Source organism: Hesperophylax consimilis, chromosome 28 (genome assembly GCF_061612785.1).
Source record: "Hesperophylax consimilis isolate HC1 chromosome 28, BYU_Hcon_1.0, whole genome shotgun sequence".
Taxonomy (NCBI): Eukaryota; Metazoa; Arthropoda; class Insecta; order Trichoptera; family Limnephilidae; genus Hesperophylax; species Hesperophylax consimilis.
The window spans coordinates 14,042,686-14,067,288 of record NC_142863.1 but is presented as its reverse complement, the minus strand read 5'-3'; the positions used below and the strand labels follow the sequence as shown (position 1 = coordinate 14,067,288).

The 24,603-nt window shown below is 37.1% G+C and overlaps 1 protein-coding gene across 1 annotated transcript; it reads right to left on the bottom strand.

Annotated features, from left to right (window-relative positions):
- Positions 1-8,723: 8,723 nt before the first annotated feature.
- On the bottom strand, positions 8,724-22,116 carry LOC149410216 (stromal membrane-associated protein 1-like). The gene is made up of 5 exons (XM_089648530.1): positions 21,931-22,116; positions 15,886-16,016; positions 12,737-12,915; positions 10,880-11,000; positions 8,724-10,627 (listed from the first exon to the last, which is right to left on the bottom strand). The coding sequence occupies exons 1-5, from the start codon at positions 22,046-22,048 to the stop codon at positions 9,647-9,649; spliced, it is 1,530 nt and encodes a 509-aa protein (XP_089504656.1). The 5' UTR covers positions 22,049-22,116; the 3' UTR covers positions 8,724-9,646.
- Between the last annotated feature and the right edge of the window lie 2,487 nt (positions 22,117-24,603).

The window sequence follows — 24,603 nt, the reverse complement described above, 5'->3', positions numbered from 1 at the left end:
GTAGTCTAAAAACGTTCGATTTCAAGCACAAAACTGGTTTTTATTTATTTTGTAAATAATTTTATAAGAAAGCAAAAAAGTTAATCAAGTGAAACTGTCACAGATAATCTTAGCTATAATACTGTATTTTTTAAAGTTGTTTCCTTTGTGCGTTCACACCATAGACTAAATTAGACTAGACACGGTATATTCATTTAAAAATAACCCCAACACAATTTTGGTTTGGTTCCCGTGCACATTTATGAAAAGGCCCACGCATTGTGTCGCAATGCGAAATGGGCACTGTGCATTGCGTTTTACCTTTTGTTCGTCTAGAGCAAGGCTGCCCAACCTTTTTAACAGTTGGGCGAAATTGACGATTTTGAATCACTGGCGGGCCACTGAATACCTGACGGTTCCTATTTCTATGGGGGGGGGGGGGGGGGTTAGAGAATTTCTTTAAAACATAATTACCCACAAAAAAAATTCAAAATGAGTGCTCCCCACATATTTATAAATATTTGAAATCCATGGGTGGGGGGGGTTGTTACGGAACTTCGCTGAGAATAAATTCCGCGCACCCAAAAACATCATTTGTGATTCCCCACAACAATTTTTCGAATTCCATGGGGATTAAGCTGGGGGCTACAAGATTCCATTTCGGACGCAAAAAATATTATGTCAAAAACCGGTGTATTTTTGTTTAAAAAGTAAGTTCAACAGGTTAGATTTTTTCGTCGCTGATTCTCGTTCTGAGTAACCTAAATAGCGATAAATCGCCTTCGTTGGCAACACTGGGGACCGCGCGCAAGCTGCATTGTTTGTTTTACCGCGGGCCCGCGACACTTTTTCAAAGTGGCGGATTGGCGGGTTTTTTGAAAATGGTTCACGCGGGCCACTTATAATTCGTTCGGCCACAATGTGGCCCGCGGGCCTGGGGTTGGGCAGCCTTGGTCTAGAGTAAGCCATTTTGCTTCTCAGCTATGCTGGGCAAGTTCATTTTTTCAATCACAAAAATAGCCCAGTTCCAAATATTTAAATTTGAATTATGACCATATTACAACACCTCTGACAACAAATTCTCCGTGGTTTCGCTTACGAGTTTGAACGCTTGTACAAGGAGTTTAAACAGAGTTGGGTTGTTAAGTTTATCTCTATATTTGTGACGGACGCTACGTGATGTTATTTTTAAAATTAATTTAACTAGGCAGGGCTAATCTAGTATAATACATCAATGGTTCACACATTTCTATTGAAAAAAAAAATTTTTGTAGTCTACATATATAAATTTTTTTCGAGTAATTTATTTTTATATTTGTATTCTACTCAAGCGAAACGATGGTAAAATCTTCAATTTATCTAAATCATATTTTTTGATATTCATAATGTACACCAATTCATTATAAAGATTAATCATAATAGTGATTTAGCATAGCTTCGCCTCAAATGGCTATTCTAAGTCCGTTTTACTCAAGTGTTGTCAAACTTGTCAGCTAATTACAATTTGATAGAAAGCTCAAACGCACCTAGAATTTAAAATGGCGCTGAATGACCTTTTGATGACAAAGTTACATTTGAATTTCTGCAAAACTGGGTCTAAGTTATTCTTCATTGGACAAATGTGTATATTTTAGATAAATAAATAAAAAATTTAAATTATTTTTCTTTCTCTGTTTCCTCCCTCCTACAAACATGGGTGTCTTCTAGACCCAGTTTAAATCCTTTGTTTCATAAAAATACCCTTCACACAGCATCCCCAAAGACGACTTAGGACCTGATGGGATAGGAGTGGTAATTATTTACTGCAGAGTTAATATAAAAATAAATAACAAAAAACTGTCATGCGCTTGTACGAGAGGATAGGTTCCATGATAACTGAAATGTATGGTAATAAGGTTGAGTATTTAAGCGATAGATGGCGCTAGTCATAAAGCTTACTCCAGAGTCCGTCAGATGTCGCTAGAGTGTAACAAGTACTTGTGAGATGTTATTGACAGGGAACAAGCTTCTCGAACCAGAGAATTACCAACCTTCGGGTAATGAACCGTGTAGCTAAATCCAGTCCTATTAATTGTAACGTAAATAAACACAATTATAATAATGAAACTTTTACTTTTTACAAAGAGTTCCCAACACCGAAATCTGCATAGTAACGCAGATATAACATATTAAAACAATCATCATGCCTGAATGAGAGGATAGGTTTCATGATAACTAACCATCATGGCTGTATGAGAGGATAGGTTCCATGATAACTGACCATTATGCCTGTACGAGAGGATAGGTTCCATGATGTTGTGTTCGCACAGTCTCCAACTCGTCTTGGAAGGAGTTTTATAAATAATAGTTTTTTTAATATTAATCAGCGATTTATTAATACTCCGCGTATTATATTGGTGACTCGCTAGTCGACCTAATTAGAAGCTGGCTAAACGGAATCTGGGCCAGTGAGATTGTCTGAGAGCCTTCGTACTGTCCATGGCGACTACTGGCCACTGGCTCCATCTTGCGGACTTCCCCGCAAGCTCTACGCACTGCCATCTGTGCGTGCATCTACAAAGCTTCCTAACACATGATAACTCACTAAATTTGACACTTCAACACACCTTTAAAAAGTGATGTAGTCATTAAAAGCGATGAAAAAACTAACATATTAACCTTACCAACGTAACCTAGTTTTTGTTTCATCACTTTTTAAAGGTGTGTATTGTCATTTTGATGAGTTATCCGGTCACCGAGAGGATAAACCTCCACACATCCATTATTACTATTAACATTCACACATACTCTTGTGTTGTAATGACTCAATTTGATGCACTTGATCATTTCATGCCATCCTCGTATTCCTCCCAACTTCTTCATTTCATTTGTGCTTTTGATTTGACAAAAAATGGGCCAAGGCATCTGTGTAATCAACACTTCCCCCAAACGAGAGTTTTGTGTCATATCTGAGTTATATTGATAGATAATACTAGAAAGTATTCAGTGTACTATATCTAATACAGGGTGTCCGGGGGTAAAGTGCGTTAACTTCAGGGGATGAATCTACACGATAGTATCATGTAGAATCACCTCCCAAAGTTAGCACACTTTTAACACCCTCTATATCCAGTTACTATTTTTTAAGATATTAAAAAATCTCGATCAAATTTTCCCATGAAATTACTCCCCCCCTACTGATCCCGATCGCGGAATTGAAAAGTGTATTTAACTGGAAAGGGCTACAATAATATGTACACATTAGAGTTATGTTCAATGCTGCTCCTTTGCTGTTTTGCATTACTACGATTGACTGTTGGGCAAAGTTGAACATTGTCCGGTTAAAACGGTAGGTATAAAATAAATAATATCAGAGTGTTACTGGAAATGGCAAAGGGAGTATTAATGCAATCAACAGGACAGCAAGCTATTGCTAATAATCTAGCAAGCCAGTAGTAACTCTAGCTACATCTAAACAAAACTAAACTAGTCCCAGCGAGTCATAGTCATAGTCATCATCAAGTATTCTTCCGTCTTTTTCGTTTTCAAACAAGAGGTGTCGATAACGTCCGTACGAGCTCTCGCTGGAACTAGTTTAGCTTTGTTTTTAACCTAGAAAGCCGGGAAGAAGCCAGTGAACTGGCGATGAGTCGTTCATGAACTAGCCGTACAATTGAGATTGCTCTTTTTGATGAGATGTATTCGTACGACTCCCGGTAAACCATACCGTTTGCTCTTTTTTATCACAAGATATTTTAGAAAAATAACGCCATTGTTAATTGTTGGTAGATACTCCCGAGACGTTGCAACGTTGATTGTCACCGCATATATTAATCTTACCATATTCCGGTGAAGAGACCATAGCTTGCAGCAATCATGGATATTGAAATGAACACTCGGAATATCAATTGAGATATAATAATATGTTGGATATTTAATTTAAGACATTAAATACAAGAGAAAGGACTCACATTTAGGAAACAGGGGTGGTTGGCTATTAGAAAGCACAAACGTAATTTGAACCTGGCCACGACATTTACTCGTAAAATTATGTTAACTAAACATCTTAAAATAAGGCATCACCAATGAGCGCCAGTCTAGAAACTAGTCTAAACAAATTTATAAACATGGTGATATCTAACAAATTATGTGTCTATTTCATAAGGATTGTTAAAATGTCTCACGTGCGTGAATAATCTCCCGACAATCAAGCAGCTCGCCCTCAGGTGTGTTCCTCACCAGTCTCGAAAACCAACTGACGACTTCTCTGGAATTCAACGCGCAGCTCATTTGATTCCTCCGAGTGACAGCTGTAATTCAATGCCAACGCGTGTCTAGAAGTCAACTATGTGAACGGACGGTTCCTACTGCTACAACGTGAATAGCTGACAGTCCCACACCTGGACTTGGACATATGTATCTACACATACTAACCACTTAGCATCTTATTTTTTCCGTGGTATGAGGCGGCGTACTGGTACCAAGAGACGTACGATCATTTATACGCTTATGTCGGGAGCCCTATCTAGAGAGCCTTACCGGGGTACGTAGCTTTATTAAGCTGGTACCATAGCTCCCGCCCTTAATAAAATTACCCATCGCTACAGTAGACTAGCATCTCCAGCGGGATAGTTTAATATGATGGGGTTCTATTATTTGATCTAGTAGCACACCCCACCATCAAAGTTATGATCCTGTGATTTACTGTGCGGCTGGCGAAGTTAATGCATGCTCAGCTACTGTGTGTTTTTCCCTAAGGACGTGTTGTTGCTACACTGCAATGATACTGGCTTAAAAATTGCTACAGATTGTGTCAAGCCAGGATAGGACATCTGCATAGTAGCTTGCTAAACCTGACTCGAAATACTAGCCTCGTAGGGCTCGAACATCAGATATTAATATATAATTATATTAGTGACCCTCTTCAGGTGGTAAGTGATTTTTAACTTCAGGTACATAAAGGTTAATTACTGTAAGATTGATAAGAATACTGCATAACCATTGACAGTGGGAAGTATCAAACTGTAGATGGGAAACAACGAAGTTTTAATAAAAACAATAAGTTAAAATAATAAGTTCATATATTTTTTGACAAATTGAGCAAAATATAACATAATATAGATTAAAAGTGAGAGAAGGTGGGTCTATATCAACAATAATAATAACTTGAAGCATTTAATATTCTACAAATAATTAATGGCTGCTTCGTAGGAATTCTTTGTGGCCAGTCATTCTCTGAATGAAAACCATCCAAATGATAAAACAGCAAACAATGTTGCAGTGTAATTTTTTTAAACATTTAAATAAGTCACTCTGCTCTGCAAGAAAACACACAAAGTAATTAGTTAAATGTAGTAGTTTTTTTATACTCTATATGGAAGGTACCAAGTTGTGTTAAATTAAATAATTATAATATAAATTATTTTTTTCTATTTTCACACTTATTGCACTTTTCTTCTGTATCTTTATTATATTACATGTTTGTATTAATGGCCGTTGTTTTTGCGTTTATGGGATAGTAATTATATTGATTTCTGGATGTGAAGCAAATGATTCATCCCTTTTCACACTTCTTCAAAAGGCTTCAACTATTTAACAGATAATTCCAAGTGTGTTCTATTTTTTAAATATTGAACAAGAGTCCCAACTGCTCCCAACCGTCTGATACTAGTGGAATAGGGAAGTACCTGGCTATTCAGATCTGGTCACCAAACATGGCTAAAGCCATTTCGAGCAACGTTTCGATTCGGAAAGGTGGTCTTTCACCAGGGTATTGTTGTAAACCGATTTGATATAAAACTGACTGTATATAAGGTATATACTCCTAGGCCTCAGATAGGTCAATGAAATTGATCATCCGAGAGATAAATAACATAATTATTAAGGATGGATTGTTTCGGAGAATTCTGAACAATTCTTCTAATTTAAAAGTTAATTTTCTAGTTCCGTGAAAGTTATTTTAAAGTTCTGTTATTATTTCCGTTATGTCAAGTAACTGGCTTATAATTATGTAGTAACAGAACTCGCAAATGAATGTTGAAATTTGATGAATTGTTCAAATTTCAACATTCAATCCATCCTAAGACATAAACTGACAGGAGAGTTTTGCCTGAAGAATGCCCAATTTTCTTAACTTCTGTTGAAATTGATGAAACATTTTTAAATACATATATTTGAATTTTCTTTTGTTTACGGTAATGAATGAAACAAATCTTGAAAGCGGAAATGAACCCACTTCTCGACATCTGATTGAGCTGTAACTCAGCAGATAGACTCGTCGATGACAACACATTCCATCAACTTTTAGTGGCAATCACGCACACACACGTGGATATATACGCATTTCTCTGACATCGGATGACAACATACAGCAAGTTGCTGTCGAATTCAGTTCCTGGGAGGAGGTTCAATCCTCGGTAAAAACAAAAAAACATTTATTTTTTTAAATACCATCTACATTAAAATAGATGTATTATAGGAATAAAAATTGTTTTTTTACAGGTTCTTCTTATTTCTTTAAAGATATATCGGTTTAGGTAACACAGGGAATTATCTGTTTGATGTTGGTGTAACTATTTAGTATACTTAGCTGCGACTTTGCCGCATCTAAGAGAATATTGGAAACAACGACCGTAAGTATTGTATAAATGCGGTTTATGAATACATGGTTTGTCTATATTTTTCTTCGGTTGGCAAGCCTTACAGGCATAATATGAAGAATATACGCAACTAAAAAATTCTTTTATAAAGTAATTTAATTAATGGACGAATTAACTAAACAGTGCTATTAATTATGGACATACAATGTTTGGCCATTTATGAACGGTATTTCACCACCTAAACTGTCGAGTAACCACTCTTCAACTTTAATAATAGGATTAACGTGGTAAAAAAAAAATAGCGTACCTTTACTCAGCAATGGTGAGACTCGCAAATCGACAGTTTTCTTAATGAAATACCCCTTTACAAAGATATAATTGCACTAATCACTGTGACAAAATAAAATAAAGTCAAACATCAATAGATGAAATAAAATATTGACCGAAGAGACGAAAGCCTTAACATGATATAGCGAAACTCAAAAAATTTCTTCATGATTTGCGACAATAGATTAGGGGATATTTCAGCACCTCCGAGTAATCTGTCGATTAACGCTACTTCTAGAGTAGCATATATAATCTGTTTCACCACCGTTGAGTAACGATAACCGTCAAGTAAATGACATGATACTTGACGAGTAAGTTACTCGACAATTTACTCGGGGTTGATGTAATTTCCCAAATACTTAAACTTAAAGAGGTGTACTACATTAAAAACATAGTTAAACTAAATATACATAAAAATAATGATTTCAAATAAAATTATTAATGATAAGAAACATGTGGAGATAATATCAAAATGATACAAAATAAGTTCTAAAAATGTAAGTGACAAAAATTACTTTTTAAATTATTGAGATCTTTAGAATCAAAATAGCAAACGACATAATTAAAATATTTTTTAAGTCATAGATAGAATCCACATGTTCTTACATCATCGGAATAAACGACAATAATCATTTTTGTTTCCTGCCAACCCCTTTTTCACGGGCTAGCATTATTTATTTCCCTTGGAATATTGCACAGAAAATTTAATGAGAAAGAACTTGTGTATGTACTTATGTAAATACATTTTTTTGTTCACGACAATACTTTTGATTGAGACGAGATTTCAAAAGGTAAAATCAGCCAAAGATTGCCACTCCAAAAATGAATTAAAAAGTATTTGTAAATAACGTAAGTATGTACCATAAATAATAGAAACGAAGGAGACGGGCCATGAACCATTTCAAACAAATTCATCACCATTCAAATGTCATGGATAGAAATTAGAGATAGACACCGTCACGCACACACACCTGACACATGCGGCTATTGGGAGTGGAAAGCAAACATTAACAGCCATATAATGAATAAGAAAACTAGAAGTGCCTTCCATTTAAATTTGAATGAAAACAAATGTGCCACTGACTTAGTACCTTTTAGTTCTAGACCATTTAGCACGCAGTCTGTCTCTTACATTTGCCTGAAAATGTATATAGCCATTTCGTAATCATGTTGAAACACAATTTGGCACGGAAATATTGGGCTTATATAAGGATCAGAAAAAACACAAGGTTAAAGGAACTTCTTGTGTTATTTTTAATTTTATGCAAATAGCTCTAGGAGATGTGAACAGACTGTAAAAAATTGACATACTTGTTTTACAATATCTTTACCATTTTAAACGAGAGAAATCAAAAATATCTGCAAGAAATTAGAGATTAAAGTTTTTCCATGAAATTTTCTGTGTAAGATTCCAGCAGACGTATTCATTTAAACATAACAATTGTTCTTAAAAACATAAGACACACAGCATAAGTAAATCAACACCGCTGTGCATTCAATGCATCTTCAGTAGATATGCTATAAAGTTGGGAATTAAAATAATATTGTCAGTTTTACGTAACTCAGGCAGTGTTAAAAAAAATAATATGTGAATGTAATTCCAACATAAATAATCACCACTTATCCACATCCACAAATACATTAATTATTTTTAATTAACTATTCTAAAGATAATCATTCTAAAAGTTTAAATTAAAAATCACGACAGTTTCTAAATTTCCAGTTTGAAAAAGATTAATTTATTATTGAAATGAAACTTCTATGAATCAACAACTTCGTTAGAGAGAAAGATAAATTGTTTCAAATACTTTTTTTTTTTTTTTGTATTAGGCAACTTAAGAGTGGTCCTTAGTATGTATACCTTGATAGTCTCGAATGAATGGCGTGTTTCCTATACAGGTAGGCCAAATTATCCGTTGAAAATATATTAAATTATATCATGTAACACATTCGCGCATCTTTGAATCGACACGATATATCCCATATTACAACTAGACCGAAGCAAAAGAAGGTGCGCAGACGCACAACTCTTGCCATGTGCAGAAAGGGTATGATTTATTATTTATTAAGTTCGCTAGCATTCGTTGGTGGCCGTGCCACTCTAACTTCCCGCACGGTCTTTTGTTTTTGGTTGAACTATTATAATAACTTACGTGCGACTGTTGTTTGTATTGATATTTAGCTATAATTTAACCCACGTTCAAACGCACAACAGTGCTGTTTGCAACGCGGCTTAACGTTACTACGCCAATCGTTTTACTTAAGTTAGGCTATCCATTTGCCTGCATTAAGTTCGGTGGTAACTGATGGGAGTTAGGTTGACAAATTGCCAATACAGTGGAACAACGATTTTACAATAAATCATACATACAGATGTGTATATTTGAACTGTCCACTAACGAGTTAGTAAAACAATAATACAAAATATCAACTCGCCGAGGAAACATGATAAATAATGCTGATTAGGTTACATTTCATCAGATTCCGTGTAGGCATTCTGAATCTATGATTATAAGAACAAACAAAAACGATTTAGCTGGGAAATAATTAATAAAAAAAGTGTTGATTCGTGATGACAGATTTGAAGATACATAATAACATTTGAAATGGACAAATTCTTTCATATTAAGTTTGATTCGATTTCCATTGCATACTTTCAAAAGCCACGAACTATCGTGCGTGTACCTCTTTTCCCTATCTACCGACAATGCACATAATAATTGAATAATTAAATACCCGTCGAGAATTCAACTGGTAGAATTTCACTGCCACACGCTATTCGCCGCCATGTTCGTCTGCGCGCCGGCCGGAAAGACGCCTTGAAGATTCTGCGATGCGGGGAATGCATTGTTCATACTGCCGACTTGGCCGGCTTGATGACCGAGCGACATGCTTCCGAACTGCTGTTGGATGTTGTTTGCCGGCATGTTGAACAAAGATTGCTGTCCATTCGCTGGCATGAAACCGCCGTTCATGTTTGACGCTTGAAACTGCCCGCCCGCTTGCGGGAAGTGATTCGGAGCACTCGAAAAAGCATTTCCGAGCTGTCCCGAAAACGAATTTGGCGCAGAGAACGAATTCTGAGCGGTGAATTGCTGCGGGAATTGGCTGAAAGCATTTTGCTGAGGTGGTGCCGCAAACTGGTTGTTAAAATTGCACGGGAAGCTGTTTTGCTGGGTGTTTTGTTGCGAGGCGCCGTTTTGCGCAAATGCGCTCTGCGCGGGGAATCCATTGTTGAACGCGCTCTGTCCAAACGCATTGGGCTGTTGTTGTTGTTGTTGAAACTGCGGCTGGTTAAACATGGAGTTTTGCGGGAAGGTGGCGTTGAATGCTCCGTTTTGTGCGTTTGGCGGAAACTGAGGATTAGTTAAGTTTTGTGCTGTGGGTGCTTGTCCATAGAGAGCGAGTATACTATCTTTGGTCATTTTGGACTTTTCTTTTTCGCTAGGGGCGGGCTGGTTGAAGAAGGACTCTTCCTCTGTCTTGAGGTCCATAATCTTGTTTTCTGGTTGGTTGCTTTTGTTGTTGTTAGCGGGGGTGTGGGGGGCGGACAGGAAGCTGCTGAAGACGTCGTCAGCTACAGAGGGAAGGGCCTTGGGGTCTGCCGAGGTGGAGGTGACTGCAGAGGTTCCCAGGAGGTCTGCTGTTCCTCCGGATTCCCGCTTGGGCGTGGTTCTGCCGGGCTTAGGGCTGGCTGAAGATTTTGGTTTGGGCAAGAGCTGGGGCACAACCTCGGAAGATTTCTGAAATAGAAAAGATACAAAAGTTGAAAATACTATAGTGCAATTCTAGAGCAAAGACATCCAGTGGGTTACCTCAGATAAAGTAACTCCAGAGGCTGGGCCTGTGTGCAATGGATAAGATAAGCATGCAGAATAGGGTAAAAAAAGATGAGGGATGAGATGATAAATATAATTTGGATGAAGTTTTAGCTTACGCCAGTTTTCTCTCTGATATATGCACTAAAATGGATGTAATACGGAGTTAGTACTCACACTGGCTTTCTTGTCAGCTGGCGAGGAGAGGGAACCGCTTCCCAGGGTAGTAGTGTTACCTGATGAAGAGGACTTCTTCTTCTTCTTCTGACGCTCAATCTCATCATCTATCTCCTTATCCCTACAAACATAATAACACACTGACTTATCTGACTTGAAAGAATGTTTATAAACACTGGTTTGGATTCATGTGGTACGGTTCTGTCTAGATCTCGGTGGTAGATGCGCCTGCCCACTTTCTGCGTGGCCAACTGGATTGGGAGACCTTTAGACCTCTCTTAACCCATCGCCTGTCACTCCTGAACAAATTGTTCCCCAGATTCCTACCCACGTGTTTCCCTTTCCAGAACTTCCCCTCCTTCCTTTCCTTAAAAAGACCTTCCATAAATCATCCCCAAAGATGGCCATGAGGGAAAATATTTTCCTCAGGGTCTCCTGTGTGGAACTTGTATAAAAAAAAATCAATTTTGAGTAAAAACGTCAGGAGATATGGCATGGAAGCGTGCCGACTGTCAATACAGACTATCAATGCGGCAGAGTCAATGAAAGTTATGCGTTTTGCATGTAGGTAGAAAAGAAGACAGGGCGACACTGTGCGTATAGGCGATTAGCAGTAGCCAACAATAGTGAACAATTTTAACGACACGCGTTGTACACGCGGTTTCATAATGGTTCTACTAATGGTTCACAGCCCATATCTCTCATTTATATTACGGTAAAGAGAAGTATTACTGAGTATCATTTAATTTTTAACGCCCTTTTACATAGGAATAGTAAAATTACATTTTTATACATAACAGAATTGCCACAGCAATAATCTTTAGTATTTATTTAGTGATAAATTGAAGGTGTCCACTGACTCAGCATAAATAAATGAGATCCCTGAGGCGTATGTGTGGTAAAACAATGTATGATCATGTGAGAAATGTGGAGATCCGTAAAGAATACAAGACTGATAAGGAGAATATATGACGCAAATGTGAATGGTAGAAGAATTCGGGGACGCCCGAGGAAGACATGGCACGATCAAGTGAATCAAATACTTAAGTCGGACCATGTCAAGAGTCAGAATAATAGAAGAGTATGTATGAAAGTGAATGAGGCAAGAAGTGTGTGCCAAGACAGAGTTGTTTGGCGGTCCGCTGGGTACCTACTCATGATAGTTAGTTAGTTATTTCAATAGTATTCTAGGCAATGAGGAGTACATATGGTAGTTAGTCCCAGAATTCTGCACCAAAATAAATCCTGACTTCGAGTGTTACATAATAAGCAGAATTCTTGCCTGAACAGACTATGCAATAATTACAATAGCGTATTATCCAAGGTTGATATTTTCAGTTTCGAACTTACCAAATACAAGAGGTCCATAAAAGAATATTTCTCTGATGGTTTGTGAATAATGTTTATGTCTCTATTGTTTATATCTCTATTATGATTTGATTTATATCTACAACCTCTCTCCATGGCTATAAATGTATTGTTTTGTAAATTTTTCATTCTATATAATCTTTGTTTTGTATAATTTATTTAAATAATTTATTCCATGTTATGCTGTCTCAGTTAAAGTCACAAGGAGGAAATCCATAATTGGTTTTATTTTACTATATAATACTTATGTACAACCTGATTAAATGTAAACTGTCGATTTCGCGAAAATAAATAAATAAATAATGGAATCCGAAAGCTTACCAATGCAAGCAATTCTGGAATCAAATGCAATGAAATTATAGGAAAGTTTAGTAGTAACAGGTACTATAAATGAAAAATGTCCTATTAAGTAACGTTTCGATTCTGAAAGGTAACGATTATTTCACCATGACGATACTGAGAGCATCTACTAGTTTACGTGTTACGCACCAGTTGACCTTGGGCGGTGAGGGCGGCACCCACTCGCGCGCCACGTACTTGCGGTGCTCGTACTTGGCTCGCACAAAAGCCTCGAGGGCCGAATCGGTTTGCGGCCGGCGAAACGAGTCCGGCAGGTTCGCCTCGTAGACGGCGCGCGCCCGCGAGTTACCCATCTGCTGGAGGGTGACCTGAAAACAAACAAACAAAACATTATTTTATATGTCCATACAAAGACGGTTCAAAGGTAAAACTATGTAATCATGTGTTATTGAAATAAATTCTATTCTAATCTCCATTAACAAGGTTGCACTTGCCCAATATGTATTCCTCGAAGTACGCTATCATAGATTATCAGTGCTCTTGTAAAATGCCAATTTATCTGGCCTCTAAAGTTCTAATTTCCCATTTTATTTTCCACCAACATTCATACTTTTTGCATTTAATGTGAATACTGCACAAGAGTCCCAACTGCTCCCTACCGCCTGGAGCCAGTGAGACTACGGCATCCCCAATTGGAGTGTGTTTAATTATTATTATTATTATTACACGCCCTAGTGGGCTTTTCTTTAAAAAAAAATACAAGCATTTTGTATCAGAGTAAACACCTAAAAATTAATACAATAAAGAAGAATGTAAACATAATGGCAAAAATGAATCCTCACGCATATAATTGAGTTTAAAAGATTCAACAAAACAAAATAGTAGAAGCGGAGAAGTTATATGGGTACATAGGTCTATTTGTGTCTAGAAGAATAAAAGTGATAGAATATACAACATTTATACTGATTAGTTTTCAAATGAAATATATCACCCAGATCAGAATATTTGTTTCCGAGATTGTGAAGTCTCGGAATCGGAGAATTTTGGTAAGCTAGTGTCCTGGTGTTATTGAAGTAAAAAGGTAAGAAATGTCGGCATGATTTTTTGGGAACATGGATATTGATACATTGAAGTAATTCGGGACAGTCAATTTTAAAATGTAGTATTCTTTTAACAGTATTAAATCTGTGCTTATTCTTCTTTCTGAAAGTTTCAATAGAGACATTTTATCCAAGAGGTAATTGTAATTTATGCTTTGTATAGGAATATGCAATTTATAATTTATAAACCTTAGAAACTTCCGTTGAATCTTTTCAATGTTATCTGAATGAATATTGAAAAATGGAGACCATAACGTAGAGTTATACTCAAGTTGGCATCTGACAAGGGATTTATATAACATAATAAATGTTCCTAAATGTTTATGAGGTAGAGGGGAGTGGGGAAGGGAAGGAGACGGGAAAGAGAAAGGTAAAGTTGTACTTAAATATTGAGATCTTGTCACCAAACACGGCTAAAGCCATTTCAATTAACATTTCGATTCTGAATGATGGTGTTTCACCATGGCTATACTGAGAGTACCTACAACTCTGGAACGTGGTGCAAGGATGTATATGATTTGTTCAGTTAGGTTAGGTTAGGTTAACTGAAAAAAGGAGAAAATACATTTTTTAGTTTTAAAGTTTTTTTTTTTAGTTTTTGTAAGACTTCTTAATGTTGGCAAATATTGAAAAAACATTCATTATCTCGTAACCGTGTTGATTTTGACATAATACTGACCATTTTAATGACTTGATGAGTCAAAGACCTGAATGGGATGACTCAAGTTTAAATTAAGATTGTCATGTGACTCAAATTCTACATAAGTGTCCATATTTGTTTTCTTTAAAACTATACAAATAAGGATGTTTTAGAGTAATTTCTGGTAACTAAATCAAATTAACAAAAATTGCACATTCTCATATTTTCTCTCCCTATCTTACTTATCTTAAAAATGCTGTATATGTAATATGTCTAATGTATCGATTTGTTTATGTAATATCACAATAAATAAAACGTCAGAGCGTGGCTGGAGGAAAACAGACAGAGAATTGTATAGAAAAGTATGGCGTGAAAGAACGACCGGCGGTACGCCGTCATTACATTCAACACAGAGGGGCAGTGGTAACGTTCGACCACTATCCGAAACGAACGCCGTCATGATGTGATAAAATGGCCGGCGGTACGCCGTTATTACATTTCACGTTGGCACGATTCTGCTAAATGAAAATCGTGCCTAAACAAAGGGGGGCAGTGGTAGCGTTCGACGACTGCCCGAAACGACGGGCCGTACGCCGTCATTACGTGGTAAAATGACCGGTGGTATGCCGTCATCACGTTCCATGCGGGCACGATTATGAGAATTGTGCCTAAACACAGGGGCAGTGGTAGTGTTCGACCACTGCCCGCGCCCTTTAAAACAGGTACAAGGCCCTAAAAAGGGCAGACAAGCAACAACACTTATCAGCTCTAAAACTCTCTCTGCTCTGCCCTCTACCTCGCTCCAACTTCTGCCTCTGCTCGCCTTCTTTCTCTTCTGACCCTCGCCCTCTCCTGGACCACGGATTTCCCTACCTCTTTGGACCAGACCGGGAAGCGTCTACAGAAAGAACCCTGCAAGCGATCGGACCAGCTCTACAGCGGCTACATAGACTGCCTGACGTTCAAACTCCTTCCCCACGCCACTGAAGGAACGACAGCTTCCGCCTCCACGAATCGAGATCTCCTGTACTTTTACAGTCTTGTGTATCTCACCCTGTCTGATACAAACATGACACAAAAAAAATCTGTCGATTCTTGCAAAATTCCGTACAAAATTTGGTGTTAACAAATCTCATGGTCATACTGCGCACTCGGCCATCTGATAGATTCCCAAGGTTTGCGGGTCTACTACTCTAACGCCACTAGTATGTTTTGTATGAACCTAAGAAATTTGGCAGAAGGTCACATAGGTGCTGACATTCATAAAGCACCTATGGGATATGGGATTCATTTGGGACTGGCTCTTGGGCAGTACGAGTTATCATATGGACGGAAGGATTTTTTTGCACAGAATTCAAATGGAGTGCAGTTGAAAGTTTGGAGAGTTATAATATACAAGTTTCTCTTATTTCCTTACATTTTTTATGGGAGTTCACTGCGCAAACACCCTGTAGAAAAAACCGGTACTGATTAATTCAAATATTTTTTCGGCTACTATCTTTGTGTGATTAGAAAGTTCTACCCGAATATATTTGTAACCTAGATAGTGTCTCGAATCGATTTTTTTAATTTATAAAAAGGGGGAATGGATAACTCACCACTTGCTCTGGAGTCCAGGAGTCGAGGTTCACACTCTTCACCTTCGAGATATGGACTCCGAGGTTGCGGTGGATCCCGGCGCACCGGATGCACAGGAATATGCCGAGGTTCCATGATGCCCAGCGCGGCCCTGAAAATAAAATAAATACAATCAATTGGGATGGCGGAATATTAGTCAAAACACATTGGAATTAACACAGTTTGAGTAGCAGATGACGAAGAAGAAACATTGGACAACCGATAAATACAGTGCTTTTTTTCTCCCTCTCTTGATTGCCATGTTATCGAAAATACTCATTTCGGTTGTGTGTCTGTACTGTGTAACTTGGATTTGCTTTGAATTCAAGATTGGAACTGATTGGGTGGAGAATTCAGACAAGTAATAAAGTACCTACCTATAGTACAATATCTTAACAGAAAATTATTATAATTGTCATTTTCAAAATTGGAACTGATTTGTAAAGAATGATTTTTCACGGGTCTGCGCTAGTAATTACTAATTTTTAATCAACTAAAATTTTGAAATTTGCCTATTTAAATAAAATTAATATTTAAATTCAACTTTCAATACACCTTTCTCAATAATTTTAAATGATGGCCAAGAACACCCTTGAAGGGTGAAAGCCAGAAATAATGGAAAAAAAAAACTAACCATTACGTCTTTCGCCGCAGCGGTACGTACATACTGCACACACTCCTAGCTTCATTCACATTTATGCATTGTTTCATACATAGTCTTCTGTTATTCGGACTCTTTAATGACCCAACTCAAAGTATTTAATTCACTTGGTCGTGCCGTGTCTTCCTCGGGCATCCCCGACTTATTCAACCATTCACATGTTTCACTTATAATGGCAGGAGGAGAAGTTCAAATATTGTCAGGTTATTTGTAACCTTGGAATGTTTGTTTATAATTTTTTATTTTATTTCATCTTTGATATTGCATTTTTATTTGCCCCTTTATGGCAATTCAACCAAAGTAATGCTTTAATAAAGTGCAAGCTAATCGCGCTATCGAATTACACTCTGAAATTCATCAGTGGAATGGATGTTTTACGAGCCGATGTAATTTGTTTGGGCGATAAAGCAAACACGTTTAATAGGTCAATTCCATCCACATACATTACAATAGGTTGGCCTCCAAACTAAAAATAATTACCATACTGATCAGTCTGGCATGTATGAAGACTAGGCTGTTATTTTGTCATTCAATTTGGGACACACTTTTGCCTCATTCACATTCATGCATCGTCCAAGACACACTCTTGACATGATCCAACTAAGTATTTTATTCACTCGGTCGGTGCTATGTCTTCCTCGGATGTTCCCGACTTCTTCTATAATTCGCTTTTACGTCATATATTCTCCTTATTATACCCCGTTCATTATCTCCACACTATGAATACCTTTCTTGATTTTGCTTACTAAGCTTTCTTCCGCGTTGCATTCTTTCACACATACCTCAGGGATCTCATTTCTAAAACAATTCTGCATTCAACCTTCCTCTGCTAGTTCCATGCTCATCTAGCACTCCATTGCGGACTGTTAGACTCATTTTCTAAAACTGTTTATATCACATACAATGAGTTTTACGATGATGTGTCATTTGGTGGCACATACAACACAATGTGACTCAACGGCTATAAACCTCTTAGTCGGAGTATTTTCCGGGGATAAAGTGCACAAACGTCGGGAGGCGATTCGACATGATAGTACAAATAAAAAAGATAAATGACTTTTTCGAAATTTCAAACCATTGAGGTGTAGTTTTCAGGTGCAGTTTTGAATTATTTCCATGTAAAAAAAAAACAAAGGAATTCCAAAACGAAAAATTATGAATCTTTTTTACTTCTACCATCGTGTAGAATCACCTCCCGAAGTTTGTGCAATTTACCCCCAGATACCCTTTATAATTCTACTTCTGCCATTATGTAGAATCACCTCCCAAAGTTTGTGCAATTTACCCCCAGATACCCTTTATAATTCTACTTCTGCCATTATGTAGAATCACCTCCCAAAGTTTGTGCAATTTACCCCCAGATACCCTTTATAATTCTACTTCTGCCATTATGTAGAATCACCTCCCAAAGTTTGTGCAATTTACCCCCAGATACCCTGTATAATTATACTTCTACCATCATGTAGAATCACCTCCCAAAGTTTGTGCAATTTACCCCCAGATACCCTGTATAATTATACTTCTACCATCATGTAGATACCTCCCGAAGTTTGTGCAATTTACCCCCAGATACCCTGTATAATTATACTTCTACCATCATGTAGAATCACCTCCCAAAGTTTGTGCAATTTACCCCCAGATACCCTGTATAATTATACTTCTACCATCATGTAGAATCACCTCCCAAAGTTTGTGCAATTTACCCCCAGATACCCTGTATAATTAGTTCTTCTAAACTACGCAACGGATTTTGTTAGGGTTTTAACTATAATTTAGAGACTTTCTCATGGAAGGTTTTAATATAAAATATATGCATATTATATTTATAGAAAGTAGAGAAAAGTCGATTTTTATCGTAGAATTTAAAACCTCAAAACTTAACTACAAATCATTCACAATCCCGAGCAACACCGGGTACAAGTCAGCAAGTCAACTTAAAGAAAATATTAAGTAGAGATTGACTTAGACTAGAGTAGTTCTCATGGGGTTAAATATCACGTAATTAGGCTATAGAAATTGATTGCCAGTATTATTCATTTTGAAAATTTCATAACATGGCCTCTATAAATAGGCTGGTGGTAAACGTGGGGGGTTATTATAATGCCTTTGATATAATTATCCTTTATATTAGGTTTTAAAGATATTGGGATGGCAGAATAATAGTTAATAGACTGTAATTAACACAATATACCATCTCGGGCTATTGGAGGTGATAATAATAAAAAAAATTACATTGAATCCAGATCCGTTTCAGCTTTCAATTTAATTGTGAGCAGCTGACAAGCAGAGATGTGCTTTATATCAAATAAATCCATTTCAAATGGAAATGAAAAATGGGTATTTTCCATTTTAAATGCTTTTCTCAATGCATTTTCCATTTTAAATACTTTTTTGCACCATTCTTCCTACTATCTCCACTCATCTTTTTTTTATAAGCCCCAAATATCAGTCGGTCCTCAACCTCGCTATGAGAGATAATTTACATTTGTCAAGTTGCTCCCTGGTAGGAGCCCTGGCAATTGAGTGATACCATTACAAAAAATACTGAACATGGGGCCATGACGCTGTAATATTAAATGTTAGATAGCAGTTTCTATGTTTTTACGTTGGCAACATTAGTCCCGCGCAAATATTTTGTGGTTTCATAATCTGTAGTCGTGGTGTTTTTGGATTTACCATCATGTAATATGTTTGTTCTATATTGATGTCCATTATTAAATGACAAAATTGTTTAAAAATTCTATAATTATATTAATTGTTTGACCTGAGAAACCATTTTGCATTTTCAATGCATTTTGAAAATAGTTATTTTGCATTTTGCATTTGAAATGCTTTTCTAAAAACCATTTTGCATTTTCAAATGGAAAAATTTTGACCTATTTCCATTTTGCATTTCAAATGGTTTTGGGTACCCATTTTGCACATCTCTGCTGACAAGCATAACAACATGACAGTTGTGCTTTTATGATGATATGAACATTTGTTCAAAAGCATAAATGGACCTAGAATCGGCGTTTAACGTGGACCTTTAAAATGTCAAATAAAACAAAATGTAGCTGATTGGACCTCAACCTAATTTAATTAATTTTTTTGTCAAAAAAATATCAAATAAAATTTTGATTCCCAGTCAATGATTGCGGTCATTATTAATGGAAAATGTTACTTGTGCAATGATGGAGGACTAGCTAGCAGAGAACTGAATCCGCGACAACTCGGTGAGAACCTTTATCTTTGGACCAACTAACCGTTAAGGTCCTTTGTTTAGCAATTATTAATAAGGTTCTGAATGAAACAACGTGCTTGGCTAGACTGACAAAACGGAAGAGGTTTTATTTCATACCATAGACAAGTTTATTTTATTTTATTTTTTTTTTTTTTAATATTTACTCCACACAGGAGGCCCTGAAGAAAATAATTTCCCTCGGGGCCTATGTCATCTTTGGGGATGCTGTGTGGAGGGTCTTTTTTTGGAGAGGAAGGAGTGAACATGGGTCTTGAAGAGTCCCATGTTGTAGGAGGGAGGAAACACAGAGGCCGCAGAAACGCAGAGTTTACACCGTTAGAGACAACGTACCTAAAGACATAGTATTTTGAGCATATTATAACATCCTTCTTTCACAAGTATCCGTTTTATTTACTCACGTCGCAAACAACTTGTCGCACACAGTCCTAAACTTCATCACTGAAACCACGAGACCCGCATTGCCACCAATCATTGTTTAATTCTTGAAATGTCAAAACTCAGAATACATTCATAACCTCACTCACAATAGAACAATAGTGGTGTTTTCAAAGTATTTTTTTTATTTAGAAAAAATTACGATACTGACAACATTTCTATTTTATTTGTAGGTTGATGAATAAATTTTCTATAACGATTTAAAATGTGCCATTTTAGAGTTGCCGCTAAACGGCAAGTTCGTTTTTGTTCATGAATAGGGCGTTGTTGACGTCACGCCAACCAATGTGTAGCCAGTAGTGTCATCTACATCATAATGAAGTTGTAGCCAGTTTGAATCGTTTACGAATATGCACTTTTAGATTGTTAATAAAATCGATAATTATGAATGAAAATATTGAAATTACACATTTTCAGTTCTATGATCAGAATCAGAAAGATAAATTAAAAATCTTACACAAGTGATGCCATGTTTAGTAGCAATGACATTAGTTTACGTCACCGACGAGTTTGCAAAATGTTGGCAACGTGTGCCTGTGTAAGAAACCCCCTATGGCGTTAGTCGCCAAAATACTTGAACCGACGAGTATCAGAAACTTCTGTAAAGCTGCGGAGAAATCGTAATACTTACCATTTTTAACCCCTATGACACATATCGTGCTCGAATAAACCGTGCTCTCAGCGCTACACGCACCATGTGCGTTCATTTTCGAAGAAAATGTATGAATATCATAAAAAGTGTAGCGTACAACCATTACCTCGTAAACATCGGGAAAGTGGCGAAAAGCTTTTAACTGATATTGTAAAATAATTAACATTGTCAAAATGTTTTCGCAGTAGTAAATGCAAAACGCTCAGTCACAATTATTATTATTACGAGCAGGCAGCATTCTGTGCTCATATCTGATTTCACAATAAGTTAACAGTAATTGAGTTGTTTTAAATTAATCTAGATAAATCACCTGATTGGATGAATCGTAAACAATACTGTTTGACAATCAATATTTTTATTGGCGAATGCCTTTATTACTAGGATTTGCTACCATATTATACTCAATGTATTTAAGAATTGTTTATAATATATTACATACATCTATTTTTTATATTTAAAATGTGAAGATGTATGAAATATGTATGCAATGAAGCGACGGGTTCCTACCTAGCCAAGACTCACATTATTGCACAGGCAACATTTTTGCTTTATGATGGGAATTATGGGAAGAATTCAAATACTGTCAAGTTATTTGAAACCCGAGAATTTTTGTCTCGGTAAAGTGAATGGTAGAAATTGAGACACCCGAGAAATCCATAACAAGATCAAATGAATCATTTACTCGAGTCGGGTCATGCTAAGATACAGAATAACAGAAGAGTGTGTATGGGACGATGTATGAATGTGAATGAAGCAAGGGGTGCATGCCACTATGAAATGTGCAAATATATATAATAAAGAACGTGTAGGATATTCAAATGGTATGAAAACGATATTCATAATATTTCGGTTCAAAGAAAAAGGCGTATGAAAATAAATCTCAGGGTTTTGTTCGTTTTTATCTGGCCAAGGCCCCGTGATCATTGACCGACAAATAAGATACACTTAGCAACAGCAAATAACCAATATTAGAATAATGCAAATGATAAATCACGGCCGAAATATTGACAAGAAAAACCCAAACTTTAACGCACCTTTGGCGTCACAGTCCACACAATATTTATTATCCTCGTCCTTCAATAACTGGTTCAGAATGGTCTGGCATTTGTCCTGTATCTGCTTAGTCCGGTCTTTTTCGTTTCTGGATGCCATTGCGTCAATAAAACCGTTCACTGCAGCTCCCAAGCTGATTCACCACTAAATATTTGGAGGGGCCATTGACAGACGGAAATGACAACGAAGCTCACACATAGCGTTGCCAGGATAAAAAATAAAAAAACTTGCGAAGGCAAAATCCCTAAAAGTGCGATAAACTCCACACCAAAAGCCAAAATCTCTGTAAAATACGTAAAATTCCCCGGCAAAAGGCAAAAAAATCCCTATAGAAGCTAATAACTCCCTAGCAAAAGCCAAAATCCCTACAAGTGCGATAAACTCCCCAGCAAAGGCCGAAATTCCCGTAAATGCGCAGGATAAAAGCCAGACAAATCCTATTAGCGCAAAAACTCTCTGAACTAACTAACTAACTAACCATCAGCATCTGCAGGGGTAGGCAGAGAGGACCATGAGAGGACGGACAGCCAAACAACTCCGTCTTGGCACACACTCCTTGTCTCATTCACATTCATACATACTCTTCTATTATTCTGACTATTGACATGGCTTGACTCAAGTATCTGATTCACTTGGTAGTGCTATGTCTTTCTCGGGTGTTCCCGACTTCTGATACCATTCACATTTGCATCATATATTTTCCTTACACATTACACACATACCAAACCTCCACATTTCTCACACGATCATACATGGTTTTACCAAACATACGCCCCAGGAATCTCATTTCTACAGCATTCAGTCTGCTTTCATCCTTTCTCTGCCAGTTCCATGCCTCGCATCGATACATCAGGGTAGGTACCAGCACTCTTCTGTGGACTGCTGGCTTCGCTTCGCTTATTTGGACAATTTTTTGTTAGTGCCAACCGCGTTCAATTCTTCATAAATGGAGTTACCTGCATTTACCCTTCTTTTAATATCTCTGTCAGTCTTCGCATTTTTCGTAAACATACTTACTAAATACACAAAGTCCAAGTATTCCTCATTTACAACTATATTGCACACTGTTTTCGTACTCTCTCTTTCAAACACCAAGCTTTTAGACTTCTTACATTTATCATTAACTCATTCTTCACACATACTTCGTTCATCCTATACACGAGAGACTGTAGATGTGAGTGGTTTATTTATGCTGTAGATCTTCCATCCTGTTAGCAGCACCGCATCATCAGTATACAACTCTCTGGTAAAGACCAAAATCCCTATAAATTATCAAGAATCTAATGTTTTACAAGAAATTCCGAAAGCTTCTCTCTCTCTCTCTCTCGCCTCTCGTGATTAAAAAGATGCTCATAAAAAACTCAATTCCAAAAGGAACCGGTAAAATAATATTGGGCGAAACAGTGCCCGCAACAGGAGGGTATAACACCAATACCCCTATTCTATTTCTCTTTCTAACAGTTGAAGTTAGCGCTTCGTGCTCTTTAACCAACCCAGTGGCCGACGGGAGCTCGCCGATGGTACCTGTATCACTAAGGTAAGTCCAGCCATTTCTGAATTTTTGAGGTATAGTACGCCTGCGAGACGTATGTTTAGGCTTTGTGTAACTTTTAACTAAGATTATGTGTTTTTACTTTCGTTAATTTTTCGTCCATTTTATGTTTATTTTGGCATTGTTTCAGATACCAACATTTCATGGTCTAATTTATTAAATAATAAAGATATTTTGAAAATCTTAGACCAAGAAGATAGCCTTTCTCTGGGAGAATCAGCTTCTGAAGACGAGGACAGCCAGTTTGTGGACGACATTCAAAGAAGATGAGAATAACTAAGTAACTGAAGAGACTTTCCCTTTACAAGAATCTGCTCCCACTGAAGAAACCGACTCAAAATTGCAGAAGCTGACCTAGCATCTGATTCTGCTCATGCTTCGCAATCGGCCAACTCAGGGCGAATTTATCATGTTCCTGGAAATACTCTTTGCAGTAAAAATGGACGCGGGATGTTTGGTCAACTAATAAGGGTCAATCATGTCACAGAACTTCAGCTATGAATAAAGTCCGTACCTCTCAAGGACCAGCTCAAATTACAAATTAAATCTAGTGTGCACTTTCCGATCAAATAGGCGGGAAATCCACGATTAATTGAAGAATTTGAGATCTCGACCTATTGGCAGTTCTACGTTTTGTTTTGATGGCCCTCTGACACTTCCATAGTACAAGAAAACCTACAAGTATGGTTTACCGTTTATCTTCTTGTGATGAAAATGCAATAATTAATAATTTAAGTGGCAAACCAGACATGATTCATTTCTACAACCAAACAAAAGGAAGAGTAGATTTATTTGATCAAATGTGCTCCTCAATGACGTGCAGCCGCAAAACCATCGCAAAACTAATAGATGGTCAACGGGTGTATTCTATGGCATCTTAATCACGGCTTTTGTCAATTCTGCTGTAATTTATGGCCACAAAATGATCAAATAAACTCTCAAAACAAAAAAGAATTCACTAAACAACTCAGCACAGATTCGGTCAAGCCTTGGATTCAGACTTCAAAGCTCCGACTTAAAAATATAAGCCAAATTCTCGCAAAACCTACTGATTCAGGTAGTAAAATTCAGGAAGGAGAACCAGAGCCCGGAAATCGTAAAT

Excerpts from the sequence above, each read along its gene's own strand:
- LOC149410216 (XM_089648530.1), bottom strand. The coding sequence starts at position 22,048 with ATGGCATCCAGAAACGAAAAAGACCGGACTAAGCAGATACAGGACAAA. Across the intron at positions 16,017-21,930 it reads TGTGGACTGTGACGCCAAAG|GGCCGCGCTGGGCATCATGG; the intron begins GTGCGTTAAAGT and ends TTTTATTTTCAG. Across the intron at positions 12,916-15,885 it reads CCTGGACTCCAGAGCAAGTG|GTCACCCTCCAGCAGATGGG; the intron begins GTGAGTTATCCA and ends GTTTGTTTTCAG.